Source organism: Rousettus aegyptiacus, unplaced genomic scaffold (genome assembly GCF_014176215.1).
Source record: "Rousettus aegyptiacus isolate mRouAeg1 unplaced genomic scaffold, mRouAeg1.p scaffold_m13_p_18, whole genome shotgun sequence".
Lineage (NCBI taxonomy): Eukaryota > Metazoa > Chordata > Mammalia > Chiroptera > Pteropodidae > Rousettus > Rousettus aegyptiacus.
Window position 1 is genome coordinate 18,645,087 of NW_023416293.1, and position 13,261 is coordinate 18,658,347.

The window sequence follows — 13,261 nt, forward strand, 5'->3', positions numbered from 1 at the left end:
AAACCTGGGCGAGTCAGAGTGACTGCCTGATTTCACATCAGGATCATGGTTCTCATTCACCCAGACTTACAGATGAAACGTTTTAAACTCTTACCTGCCATTCGGCAGCGTCTGTGGTTTGTAAGGAAAGAAAGTAGAGATGATTTTCCGCAACAAAAATTTGATAAATGTTGGCAAAATCAGTACAGGTCATGATACTAATACCATACAGGAAACCATTTTTAAAACCCAGAGTAAAAATGTAGAGGAGTCAGCTTGTGTATATCCTTCATGGAAGAAGTTTTAGAATGTGGGATAGACATGTCCCAAGTGTGTGTGAATTTTCAGAAATTTCTTAGGAAACCCTATCTGGGGAACTCAAGTCCTCCTCCTAACTTGCTGTCTTTTGAATTGTGGGAAATTGCCCTCAAATTCAGTGACAGTCAAATGGGATCATTTGAGCCTTTGGTCTCATTCTTAGGAAAAATTTATTTTCATGGTTTGCATTATGGTAAGTAGTCTTTAAGGAATAAGTCCCATGTGAATGTGAGGCGGCTTGCTGTAAAAGCCCTCATTCAACAATTGTTTAGTTACAAACAATGCAGAAAAAGAAAAGCAGGTGTGGGAAGGAGAGAGTATCCATCGATGGACGATGGACAGGAGTTATTGCATCCTGGAGTGTTAAGCTCAGCTCTGGTCTTTTGATGTCCAGGTGAAAAGGGAATGTGTTCAGCTAGATGGTTTCCTTGGGAAAAAGAGAAATATGTCATTAAAGTGAGACAAACTTTTTCTCCCCTCACTAAGTTATAAGCAAATTGGCCAAGTGGATTTGTATAAAAGGGAGGTCGAATAATATTGTCTTCAGCAGCAGTTTGCAGAAACCACAAAAAGACTTCTGAGAGGCTCTTTTGTCTGTTGATTGAGGAGAACCAGGGCTGGCATTAAAATGCAGATAACAGGCTCAAATGGAATGGAAGACAGAAGGCCAGGCCAGTGCCTTCCAGAGCTCCAGCATCCTACAGGACAGCAGAGGTCCTTAGCTTCCCTGTGTCTTGGACCCTTTCACAGTCTGGGGATCCCTTCTGAGATCATTTGTGAATTCATATAAATATTTAAGGTTACTACAAAAAGAAATGATATTAAAATACAGTTATTAAAATATTTTTTTAAGTTGGGATGTAGTAGTGTACATGCTTCTTCACTAACACCTGCAAACAGATCTAACAGCAGGTCCAATAATTCCTAAGTGGTGACATTTTGAGCAACAGGCGATCACTGGTGTTATACGAGAACATCTGCGGTTTCTATTGTGATAAAGTCTCAGTGCTGCTAACTACTCCATGGATTTGCTGCCCACGTTCATAATCGAAGGAAGTACTAACTTTCAGTTAGAGACGGTGAAAGTAAAGATGTCAGTTTTCCCTAGTTCGAGTTTACAAATCCTCTGCACTCTGGACAGGGCCTGGTGGGGTTAGTGCTGCAGCCGAGAGCCCCTGGCTGGAGGAACTGTCACTGTTCCCCATGCAGACCTACCCAGGCCAGGTCCCTCGTGACGACTCAGCCCAGCCTTAAGCGGGCCTTTGGTGGCGCAGGGTGGTCGTCAAAGCAAGAATGAGCTCTCCCTTTGCTCCCAGAGTGGGGGACTTCTTGTCTTCCCCTCCCCCTCCCCTTGCTCGCCACTCCCACCCCCACCCCTAGGACTGTTCCTTCATCTCTTGGTCGCTGGCCCTGGGCCGAAGCTGGCCTCTGACCCCACCCTCCCTTGGGCCCTGACAGGTGAAGCAGCTCGTGCCCATCCGGGACCAGTCGCTGCAGGAGGAGCTGGCCCGCCAGCACGCCAACGAGCGCCTGCGGCGCCAGTTTGCCGCCCAGGCCAACGCCATCGGGCCCTGGATCCAGAACAAGATGGAGGTAGGTCGGCGCCCCCAGGGGGCCGCTCACCGCTTCGTGACAGTCTGAGCGATGCGGCAGGGGCACCTCCTGTGCCGCAGCTCCTGGCCCTGCCTGCCAGGCGCACTCGGGGGGCGAGGCTGTCCTGGATGCCGTCAGTCCTTTCTGTCATTAAAAATGGCGACGGGCTTTTCCTCCATCGGTCGCCTCTGTAAGACCTAATTTTTAAACCATCCACCCCTAAGGAGGACAAGTGAAGAGTCACAAATACTTTGCATTTTCAGAACATTTAAGGAAAAATGATTTTTGTTATTTTATTTTAGGTGAGGCGACCCCTGGTTGACCTGACAGATTGCAAGGACCTTGTCAACTTATAATCCCTTATTTTTTATTTTTCACACCTACAGCACCTGGTCTTCCTAGGTGGTCTCCCATCCAAGTACTAACCAGGCCCGACCCTGCTTAGCTTCTGAGATCAGACAGGATCGGGCACATTCAGGGTGGCGTGGCTGCAGACAGAGAAATGATTTTTGAATAAGACTGATTCCTGGGCTCACTTTATCGCCAAGAACAGCACAGAGACTGCCGGCACACTTGTCTTCTCCAAACATCCCTTTTGATGATAAGATGTTAACTCTTTTCTGAAAGAAAGCATCTAACGCTGTAAGGAACTCTGCTGTCCCCTGCGGGGTGTCCACTGTCCCAGGTCTGTCCTGCGGGCTCCAGATCACCTCACCGCGGCCTCGGGCGCCCAGGGGGACCCGTCTTCCCTGGAAGGAGGCCGAAGTGACTCATTTCTTACCCTCGCTTTGCCTTTTTTGATCAGTGTCGATTTTCCCCCTTTCTCTGGATCGAACAGAGCTAGAGCTGGTCTCGTTCTGCGGCGCCGCCTGGCTTCCACTTCATCAGAGCGCATTGGGGATGGTGGCTGCCGCAGGCGCAGCCCCCGGCGCAGGACGGGCCGACGCCCACTCACCTGGTTCCCTCCCCTGCTCTTGCTTCAGGAGATCGCCCGGAGCTCCATCCAGATCTCAGGGGCCCTGGAAGACCAGATGAACCAGCTGAAGCAGTACGAGCACAACATCATCAACTACAAGAACAACATCGACAAGCTGGAGGGCGACCACCAGCTCATCCAGGAGGCCCTGGTCTTCGACAACAAGCACACGAACTATACCATGGAGGTACGGCCGCCCCGCACGCCTGCACCGCTGGCCCCACTTGGGACCGTCTCTCCTTCTCGGGGTGTTTCCCGTACTCATCTCTCTCTGTCCCTGTTAAGTTCTCCATGTATGAAGGGTAGGAATCCTTAAGCCTTTCCTGTCGCTGTGTGAAAAGGCTCTGTGAACTATATCAAGCACTACGTAGTTGTTGCTGTAACAGGGACCTCACTAGGCTGTCTCAGGAAGTAGGCCAGAAATTGGACTGTCACCTAGCTACAGTCTGGCTCAGTTTGATCTCTCTAGAGGCCTGTGGATGTAATCCACGGCCTCCTGTTAATTGGTAGATAGAAAGATATTTCCAGTGACAGAGACTGTATATTCTATATCTTATGTACAAAGTGCTGGTACGAAGAACCCCGGTCTCACTTCTGAGCATTTCCCACTCCAGAATCCTGCAAAAAGTGGGCAAGTGACACGAAAAAGCACAGGGAGGTGTGTTGTAGGCCCTACTCGTCCCCCGCTGGGTCGATTCTCCTGCTAGGAACCCAGGAGGCAGGGGCGGCGTGCCGGAGGCGCCCGGCGCCAGTCGGGGCGGCGCGCCCGAGGCGCCCAGAGCTGATCGTTCCATTTTCCTGGCAGCACATTCGGGTTGGATGGGAGCTGCTGCTGACAACCATTGCCAGGACCATCAACGAGGTGGAGACGCAGATCCTGACCAGGGACGCCAAGGGCATCACCCAGGAGCAGATGAACGAGTTCAGGGCCTCCTTCAACCACTTCGACCGGGTACCGCCCCCTCTGGTTGTTTGAAAGGCAATAGTGGGGACATTCGAGTATGTTTGGAATGACTATCATGCTACCATTTTACGTCTCAATGCCCTGCGAAGGGCACAGGGGCACGTGGTGATTAATGCCAAAGGAAAGTAGCCTCCCAGGTGAAGTGCACTCAGCTTCGACGTGCCTCAGGGTGGCAGGAAGTCTAGGGCTGTGTGCTGTGCTGTCCAGCTGACTTAATGAATACTTTTGTAGTTGGTAGCAAAGCTAGATTTATTCTAAGTGAAAGTGTACCCTTAACGGGTGGTTGTTGGATTTAGGTCATTTTCTAATACTTAAATACAAACCTCTGATGTACTTTTCCTAAGTACCTATTTAGCTAAAGTACCCGATGGAAATTTAACCATTCTTTCAACATGTAAAACTTAGTTTTCTTTTTCAATTAACAAAACCTACTCTTGAAATGTTTTAAGGAAAACGAACCAACAAAACAGTGGTATTTTCATAGTCAAGGCATATCAAAAGTTAAGTGCTGCTGTAAAAAATTATCTAGTGTTTTAATTTGAATAATACTGAGTAAACCGATTATCTACAATCACATCCCCAATTTGCTTATCATAAAGGCCACGTTCTATTTGTTAAAGATCCCTAAAAAAGGATATTCCATTACTTTGCTCAGGACCCCAGTTATGATTCACAAATATCAATAATTGGTTCTTAAGCTGTCTCTGGGCTGGGCCAGCCAGATCCAGGCCCACCAAAGAGCTCCAGCAGCAGACTTCTGATCAGGGAGCCGAGGGTAAAGGAAGAACTGTATGCAGAGACTGAGGTGGAGGTTGGCCTGGCTTCAGCTTCGTTGTGCAGAAACAACTGTAATTCTGTCCCGACTTCATTCATTGATGTGCAGGTCGTTTTCTTCCTGTGGAGGAAACCGATTGGTCCTCATTCCTGCACAAACCCGTCTGGGCTTGTTGGACAGCTCTTGCTCACTGGGCCACCTCACAGGAAGAGCACACATCTATTCGAGGCCAACAGAGTGAGACTGTCTTTTGCAACAAAAGTCTAAAGGACACAAAACCAGAACCTGCCAAGTTTAAATATCAGTTTAAATTAAGTGTTAAGGATTATGTGTGTTGGAGAGAAACAAAGTTTGCTGGAAGTCGTAGGGAGAGGTGTCAGGGATATGACCCAGTCACTTCCTCTTGTCCTTGAGTAGGAAAGACAGGAATGATGGGGCGTAGAGCCTGTGGCCTGAGGGTCTTACTGAAGGTGTGGAGCATGGGCGCGTAGCGTGGTCAGAGCTGGCTTCAGAAGATGTGGGTAAGAGGCGCTGGGCGGGCGGAGGAGAGAAAGCAAGCAGAGGCCCAACGGGACAGGAGGCTGCTGAGGAGCGAGGGGAGAGGAACCTGAGCTCCTGGGCTGAGGGAGAGGAGCGGGAATGAAGGAAAGAGGACAGAGCCGAGGTCGACACAGAAATCTGACAGAATTTAACAACAGGATTTGGGGACCGAGGGCGAGGGAAAGATTAAAAATGACCTGGAAATTTCAAGCTGTGAGAACGTGAGAGACGGGGTGCTGTGGCATTGGGGGGAGCCTTTGCAGTGAAGAGGTGCCCTGGGCGGGCAGTGAGGGATGCCGTTCTGGAGTTCAGGGCTGTAACCCGTCGGAGTCGCCACAGAGCAGTCACTGCTGGCAGGACGGAGTCCGGAGAGTAAGAATAGGGAAGGCTGCATCTCAGGAGATTGACTCCGCTGAAGGAGGCGGGAGGGTCTGAGGGATCACAGAGGGGAGCGGTAGAGGGCGGCGTGTCCCTAGTGGGAGTGTGGCTTCAGAGACTCTTGCCGAGGGGGCGGGGCGGGAGAGGGGTTGTGACCAAAGGCTGCGCAGGTAGGTGTGAGAACAGACAGTCCTAGATAAAGAACCTCTGATGTTAGCTTTTGGGACTAGCTGTTCCAGGGGTGAGTGAACACACCGGAGAACAGCCTCCATGCAATCATCGGCGTGGCCGACGTTAGGTGTTTTCTTAGTTTTAAGTTCCCGTCGATACTGGTACCGTTGTCGTCCTCCCAAGACCGCTGAGCAGATCTGCGGCACGGCACGTGCTCCCCGCCACATCCAGGGCCGGGGCGGACCCCTCTGTTTCAGTGGAACCTGGGCGGCTGTTTGTCCTGCCTGGCCTTCTCTCTGCTGTGGGGGCTGCTGTCCCCTAGGCCTGCTAGCCCGCTGCCCTGTGCAGACCCTCGCTGCATTTGCTGCACGGAGGTGCCACGCTGTCCTGGCCTAGGGCCTGAGAGCAGCTGTGGGGTACCTGTCCAGCTCTTTGGGTTCTAGGAGTGTTGCCATCTTGGGGGCGAGGAAGGACCGCCTGGGCCATCAGAGCATCGGCAAGTTCTCAGAACACGTGCAGTTTGCTCTGTGACCAGTGGGTGGCAGCAGCCAGCCCCTGACTCGGTCATTTTCGATGGCACCGGCTACTGCCTCTGCTGCTTTCTCGAACGTGGTCTCTTTTTGGTCTGTTGTTCACCCTTCCTTCCCCCTTCTGTTCAAGAAATCATTCTGAATCCTTTGAAATAAGTGGCAACCATCCTCAAGAGAGCACAGAGTCTTGCTAACTATCCCATCCCTGCCTCGCGTTCCCCATCTCCGTGTGACTTTCCTTATGTTCTTGCCTTAATTTTAAAAAAGGAAGAAATCATTTTATAACATCTCTGTGTTGGCTCCGGCCTTCCTGTGAGCCATGGTGACCTTTACAGTCTCCCTGGCAAAGCTCCGGGTGTCCCTTCTCTTACTGGATTTTGTTCCCTTGGTCAAGTAGAGCTGCTCATTTGCCTTTAATTCTCAGCTTCTCCGTTTGTGTTGCTTGGCAGAGGAAGAATGGCCTGATGGATCACGAAGACTTCAGAGCCTGCTTGATTTCCATGGGTTATGATTTGGTAAGGCGGAAGTAGAAATTTTATTAAGATTTGATATTTTGTTGAGCTTGGATTTTTAGGAGGTGATTATAGCACATTTGAGATAAATTCATTTTCATTGTATTGGATAATGTGTTTGAAGGTTGCCTATTGTATAAAAATAATGTCACAAAGCCAGAACATGTATTTTTATTCAGTAATTGTTCAGATGTTTTTCTAGTGAAGAGAACATAAGCTTTCCTGATGATTTTTTAATAGCTTTATTGAGTTATAATTCACACACCATACAATTCACCCATTTAAAGTGTACACTTCAATGGCTTTTAATAGCCTGATGATTTTTAAAGTGTCTTTTCCGCTAATGTTTTAGAAGGAAAAAGTTTTTAGTAATAAGGCAGCTCAGAAAACCTGTGGGCTGTGGCAGTTCCTGTCACCGCACTTCTCTGTCACCCACGAATGTGCGTTTTGAACGTGAGCTGCTTTGATTCCGCTCAGACCTCGAAAATAAAAGTCGCGGGGGCCACCTTCTGAGCCGCCTTCTGTTCGGCACGTAACTCTCCTCAGCCGTCACCTGGAAAAGGCCCCGCTCTCTCCCTCCGTTCCTCTGTCATCGCGCCCACGCCTGAGGGAACATGGGTGGCAGGGAGCGAGGAGTTCTGACATTCAGGAGCTTCTGGCTTGAAGCCACAGCAACTGTCGAGGTCATTGGGCGGCATTAGGTCACCTGCAAGGGCGTTTGTTCTGAAGATTGCAGGGAAACGCAGAACACTTAAGTTTGTCTTCACCAAGGGACTCCTGTGTCAATAGAGAAAAGGGGGAGAGAGCGTGCTGTGGGAGTGAGCGTTTCTTTGCACCCGGCCTCAGGGCGAAGCAGAGTTCGCACGCATCATGACCCTGGTGGACCCCAACGGACAGGGCACGGTCACCTTCCAGTCCTTCATCGACTTCATGACCAGGGAGACGGCCGACACCGACACCGCTGAGCAGGTCATCGCCTCCTTCCGGATCCTGGCCTCCGATAAGGTCTGCGCGCCACTGCGTTATTCTAATGAAAAAGGAAGTAGGTGCAGTGAAAAGCTTTTCGATCTCAGCGCCTCTTGAAGCGCATCACACCAAATTCAGAAAGCGGCAGGTAAACGGCAGAACAGGGAAAGCACAGGCGTCCCGCTCCTGGAACTCGTGCTTGGGCCCCTCAGTGAGTTTTATGAAAGGAACCGAGATCGTGTATTGTGTAGTTTTATTTTGTGTTTTGCTGATTCGAGCCCACTCTACATCCTGGGTTGGTAGAGAAGGCTCAGAAAGAAGAAAGCATGCAGTTCAGATGCTGAGGAGTGAGGACTCTCTCTTAAAGATCAGTGATTCTAACTTTGTGCCCAGACACTTGAGCCAAGTTAAATACAGCCATTCGGTCATTTAAAAAACTTTTTATCACGTGTAGCCTAGAGATTAAGTAGTTTAATTGCAAGCCCAGATTTTTTAAATCTCGTCTCCGAGACAAAAAATATCTCAGTAAGTAGAAATTCAATTCGGGATAGAATTCTTTTACCCCGTGTTAAGCTGGGAAGGAAAGGAAGGGAGGGAGACGAGATATGTGGGGGCCGGGTTATCACCTTAGAACAGCGGACAGGGGAAACCCATAAAAACAGGAACGTTTATTTTACAAAGAACCCTTTATCATGGGGTTGGGGTGGAAGGAATGGAGCCCACGTGATGTAGGAGACAATAAACCATGGCTCGTCCGACTTCCCAAACCCTATTATGAATGACAGTATGATATTTGCTATTCATTTATTTTGACTCTTAACAGCCAGACTGTTTTACCAGACTTATCCTATTTTATTTTCTTTTAAGAAGAGGTTTTCTCTAGTAGCAACATGTTTCTAGTTTTTTAATAAGCTGAGTAGGGAAACGACTCCACTTTCTAAAGCACATAGCACATTTAAGAAAACAGCAATGGTTCTGTTAAGTTAGACACCCTTGTGTTCTCATCCGTGTGTGATGTGAACCAGCGTTTCTTCTAGGAAATTTAGATCACAGTTATTGTGCACTCACTGTGGCTCAGTTTGAGAAATATCGGTGGGAACGCTGCCTTTACGGAGCGTGTTACCTTTCCTGCTGGATCACCTTGCAGATACGCTCCTACGAGGAAACTGAGTAAACTCAGCGCGGCTGAGGCTGAACTGAGCTGCGCCCGTTAGGCGCCCGGCCTCTGCGGCTTCCTAAAGCTCGGACGTCTGTCGCGCGCCGGCGTGGACGCGTCCGGTCCGGGGCGGCGCGCGCTCTGCTAAGCGACGTGTGTGTGTGTGTGTGTGTGTGTCTGTCTGTCTGTCTGTCTTGCAGCCGTCAGGGGCGCGCGCTCGCTAAGCGACGTGTGTGTGTGTGTGTGTGTGTGTGTGTGTGTGTGTGTGTGTGTCCTGCAGCCGTCCAGGGCCGCGCGCTCCCTAAGCGACCCCCGTGTATGTCCTGCAGCCGTCCGGGGTGGCGCGCTCCCTAAGCGACCCCTGTGTGTGTGTCCTGCAGCCGTCCGGGGTGGCGCGTGCTCGCCGAGCGACCCCCGTGTGTGTCTTGCAGCCGTGCAGGGCCGCGCGCTCCCTAAGCGACCCCCGTGTGTGTGTCTTGCAGCCGTACATCCTGGCGGAGGAGCTGCGGCGGGAGCTGCCGCCCGACCAGGCGCAGTACTGCATCCGCCGGATGCCCGCCTACACCGGCCCGGGCGGCGTGCCCGGCGCGCTCGACTACGCCGCCTTCTCGTCCGCGCTGTACGGCGAGAGCGACCTGTGAGCCCGCGGACGCGCGGCTCGTTTCCGGAGGCTTCGACGCGCCTTGCGAAGGGAGAGGGGCGCTTTGCAGCTCGCGGTGGCCGGCACTGTAACACGCCGTGTGTGACGTAGTGTGCCTCATACCTAGGTTTCCTTATTTCTGAGTTTGTAGCTAAACGCAATGAGATATCAGGGTTTTTTTGTTTGTTTCTTCGATAAAACAAAGCAAATTACTGGAGTAGTGTGAAATTAGGAGGTCCCGGGGGACGGAAGAAAAGTACAAAATGGGAAATTCCAAAATGCCCAAGGTTCAGACCAGGAAAAAAAAAAAAACGAATTTGGTGAATGTTCGATGTTTTTAAAAATACTCTTCATATTTAATATGCTTATGTGATTATCCCTAGGGAAATATGTTTGAGATATTAGTGTTTTACTTTCTTGCTTATCCAAAGATTAGCGATATTTAAGTAAAAAATGGTACTATCATCTCTTCAGTTGAATTTAATATTGTGAGATGGAACTTCCAGGGACTAGAAACAGACTACCTACCTGAAAGATATTCAGTACTTAAAATTTTTTAAATGGGGATTATAGTCAGCTCTTCATTGTTTAGCACTATGCAGTCCAGTTAGTGAGTTTCATCGCCTTACTCATCCTCCCAAGCCGAGACCTCAGGAAACGTGCAAGTCAGCCTAACGGCCGGAGAGGAAGGCGTATCCCTCGGTCCATGAGTTTTCTAAGGTTATATGTATTGATTCCAGGTTTCTGTGCTTTTTCTAGAGCTTGTTAGTATGGGTTCTCAAGAGATGCTGGTAGATAAATGCTCTGTTTTTAACTAAATGCATCGGTAGTAGTAGCTCCTAACAGGAGACAAGTCAGAAAGCAGCACCCTACCTATCACCCTCTAGGCGGAAGCCCTCCCACCCACCCTTGGTTTTCTGACCCGTCAGGAGAAGGAGGTGGTGGGGAGGGCCGCATTCTCAGCAGCAGGAGAGGCGAGTTCTCGCACTGCAGAGCCGTTACCTGTTTGGGGTGAGCTCGTTTTGGGGAGTAGAAGTTGCCATGTGTTTTCGCCAGCATTCTGGCGGGGTGTGCGGTCCCCGCTGTGACTGGATGTTGATCCTCAGGAGCGTGGAGTGTTGCCCCGTCCTCACCCCAAGCCCTGTCGCGGCGGGGGGCGGGGAGGGGGCAGCTCACGGGCTTCCGGCAGCAGCTGATCTCTGGAATGTTCATTCTGCTCCCTCTGTTTCCCCATCTTGTTGACAGCTTGTAGAGGAATAAAGCAGGAATTCTGTTTATATCTGAGTCGTTAATGATCAGGAAATGGATTATAAACAAACAAAAACAGTTGCAAACAGCAATTCAAGTGTGACTAGAAAAATAGTAAGGTGCCTGTTACCCACAGTCTGTTTTCTCACTTGTTCATAGATTTCCACCAACAGTTAGAAATGTGATTTTTCCATTCATAACTGTCTGGTAACTTCATACTCTTACTGCTTTGGCCCATTTGGAACCTTCAATCTCCGTAAATTTAATTTGCTTCATTTTATTAAGTAATTGGTAGTTTGCAAAGTCATGAACTACCTGAGTCCTCGAGTTTGATGCCAAACACTTTGGGTGATGTTTAGAGGAAATCTGCTTCCTTATGTCAAGCAGGCACTATATTCCAGCCAGAAACATTAGGGGAAAACTGGGAAATTGTTCTGCCTTTGAGGCTACTAGGGGGACTTATGTTTTAGGATGGGGACAGGTGGCTCATCTACCTAAGATTTTAATTTCTTTACAATATTCATGCAAGAGAATGGATCGGTACTATCTGCTAATAAATGAAGAAAGGAGATATACTCTCTAAAACACTTAATAAACATGTTTATACTCTCATTTTAGAAGTTATTTTTATTTCTGAAGCTGAATTATCAATTAAACTTAATTTGTAAAAGAAAAAGAATCCATGCTTTTTATTATTTCAAAGAATAACCAGTTTCTTTGGTTAACCACAAACTTCCTCACTTAAAATATCCATCATATTTAAAAACTCTCACTTGGGTTAGTATTTGCCATCAGTAAAGGTTTAGACTGGCCGGTTGGGTTGAGGGCGAATTTGGGTTGAGGGATTAAGGTTGACCCAATTGCAAGAGAATGATGAATGGACTAGGAAACTTGATTGATGAGGAAGGATTTTTTTAATCTAGATTATCCCTGTAAGTATTTTAAAAAATGTGTGCATACCCAGCCCTAATGTGAGTTCAGGTCATGAAGGTCTGGGTGAAGACCTGGACATTTGTGTTTCCTTAAAGATCGATAATTCCAGTACCTCTCAGTTGAAAACCACTGGATTTGAGGTAAAGGAAAGGGTCACTAGTGATCAAAAAGCGTGGAGGAATTAGAGACACTCTTTACTGGACCAATAGTAGTAAGACGACGTGAAGGGCCAGCAGACCCCGGAGCCATCGCTGCTAACACACCTGGTCTGAGGTAAGTACGTTCAGACTGGTCTGCCCTGCTCGCCTCAGCTCCTGTGTGTTTATGGAATAAGAAGCTGGACACAAGTGCTCTGCAGCCTTGAAGTGACAAGAAACCAACCTCAATAACCCAAAACCAGAAACCTGTGTTTTAAGGAGCAGTTCCTAATTGTTATCAAGCTGACAAATGAACTCCCACCCCACACCCCTGGATTGTTTGACCCGAGGCAGCAAGTGTGCCCACGAGTGGCCATGAGCTTTCTCGTGCCCAGGAGCCCACGCAGTCGCCACACTGTCCTGCCTGAGGTATTTTCATGTTTTAGATGGAAACAGCAGAGGAGACTGTTTTTTTCCACTTTTGGAGTCATTAATTAATAACTCGCTAGTTAAGCACCTGACAGACCATTTTCTTCCTAAGTTGGGAGCTTCTGGGAAACCAGAGGCAGATGCTCAGATAAAAGACATGTGTCTTTACAAGACCAGCTACCAGAGATGGAGGATTTTCTATATAAACAGTAGTTGTATTGGGAAAAGAGACTTTTCGAGTACCCAGTGTTCGGTGGCTCACGGGCGCCATGACGCCAGCGGGAAGGTGGCTCAATACCTACGATGGCCAACGGCTCACGACCAAAGTTACAGCAGAGACTTCCCGGGCAGCAAGATCAGCCAAACGGAAAAGTCCCCGCCCTGTAACCCCACCGACACCCTGGGCCAAAACCTTTAAAAACCGTGCCTATACCCCAGACACGTGCGACTTCTCTGGCCCCTTTCCTCAGGACCAGAGAACCTCTCCCGCAGACCCTAATAAAGCCTGTTTTATACTTCGCTTTGGCTCAATCTCACCCTCATTTTCGTCTCCTCCGGCCGATCACCCAGTATGCAGAATGAAATGTTATGACGGCCAGCCTTTAATTGTATTATTTTGAAGTTACCTAGGTGACCAATGACTGCAACCGAGAATGGCAGCCCTCAAGGTGGCCCACTCCCTACTCCAGGCCCCGTCCTCACGCTGCCCTGAGGTTCAGAGAGCCTTTCCTTGCGGGCTGCCAGGAACACCTTCCCCCGACCGGGTACGTCCCAGCCTGTTTCACACCTGCGTCTCAACTCCATGTGCACAGTAGATTCACCAAGGACACTTTCCAAGCTCCTGGTTCCCGGACCCCACCCCAGAGTCCCCGGCAAAGGCTAGGCTGGAGGGCGCAGTCTGTGTGAGTCTCCCCCAGATCCCTCTACAGGACAGGTGAGGCCGAGAACCACTGCTCTCTCCTCAGGCCTCTGTCCTCTGCTCTTGCCTGTGGCTAATGGGATATGCAAACAAATGG

General features: G+C 49.3%; 1 protein-coding gene and 1 pseudogene across 2 annotated transcripts in view; one reads left to right on the forward strand and one right to left on the reverse strand.

The window, feature by feature from the left end:
- ACTN2 (actinin alpha 2) overlaps positions 1-12,581 on the forward strand; it is a 63,217-nt gene extending 50,636 nt beyond the window's left edge. The window contains exons 16-21 of one of the 2 annotated variants that reach the window (XM_016163424.2): positions 1,756-1,890; positions 2,874-3,053; positions 3,672-3,818; positions 6,674-6,739; positions 7,583-7,741; positions 9,341-12,581. In XM_016163424.2, coding sequence (XP_016018910.1) covers positions 1,756-1,890; positions 2,874-3,053; positions 3,672-3,818; positions 6,674-6,739; positions 7,583-7,741; positions 9,341-9,499 — 846 coding nt within the window. In that variant the 3' untranslated portion in view covers positions 9,500-12,581. The remainder of the gene's footprint in view (positions 1-1,755; positions 1,891-2,873; positions 3,054-3,671; positions 3,819-6,673; positions 6,740-7,582; positions 7,742-9,340) is intronic. The other variant, XM_016163423.2, reaches the window with a different exon arrangement.
- On the reverse strand, positions 2,268-2,386 carry LOC118613507 (annotated as a pseudogene).
- Positions 12,582-13,261: the final 680 nt, after the last annotated feature.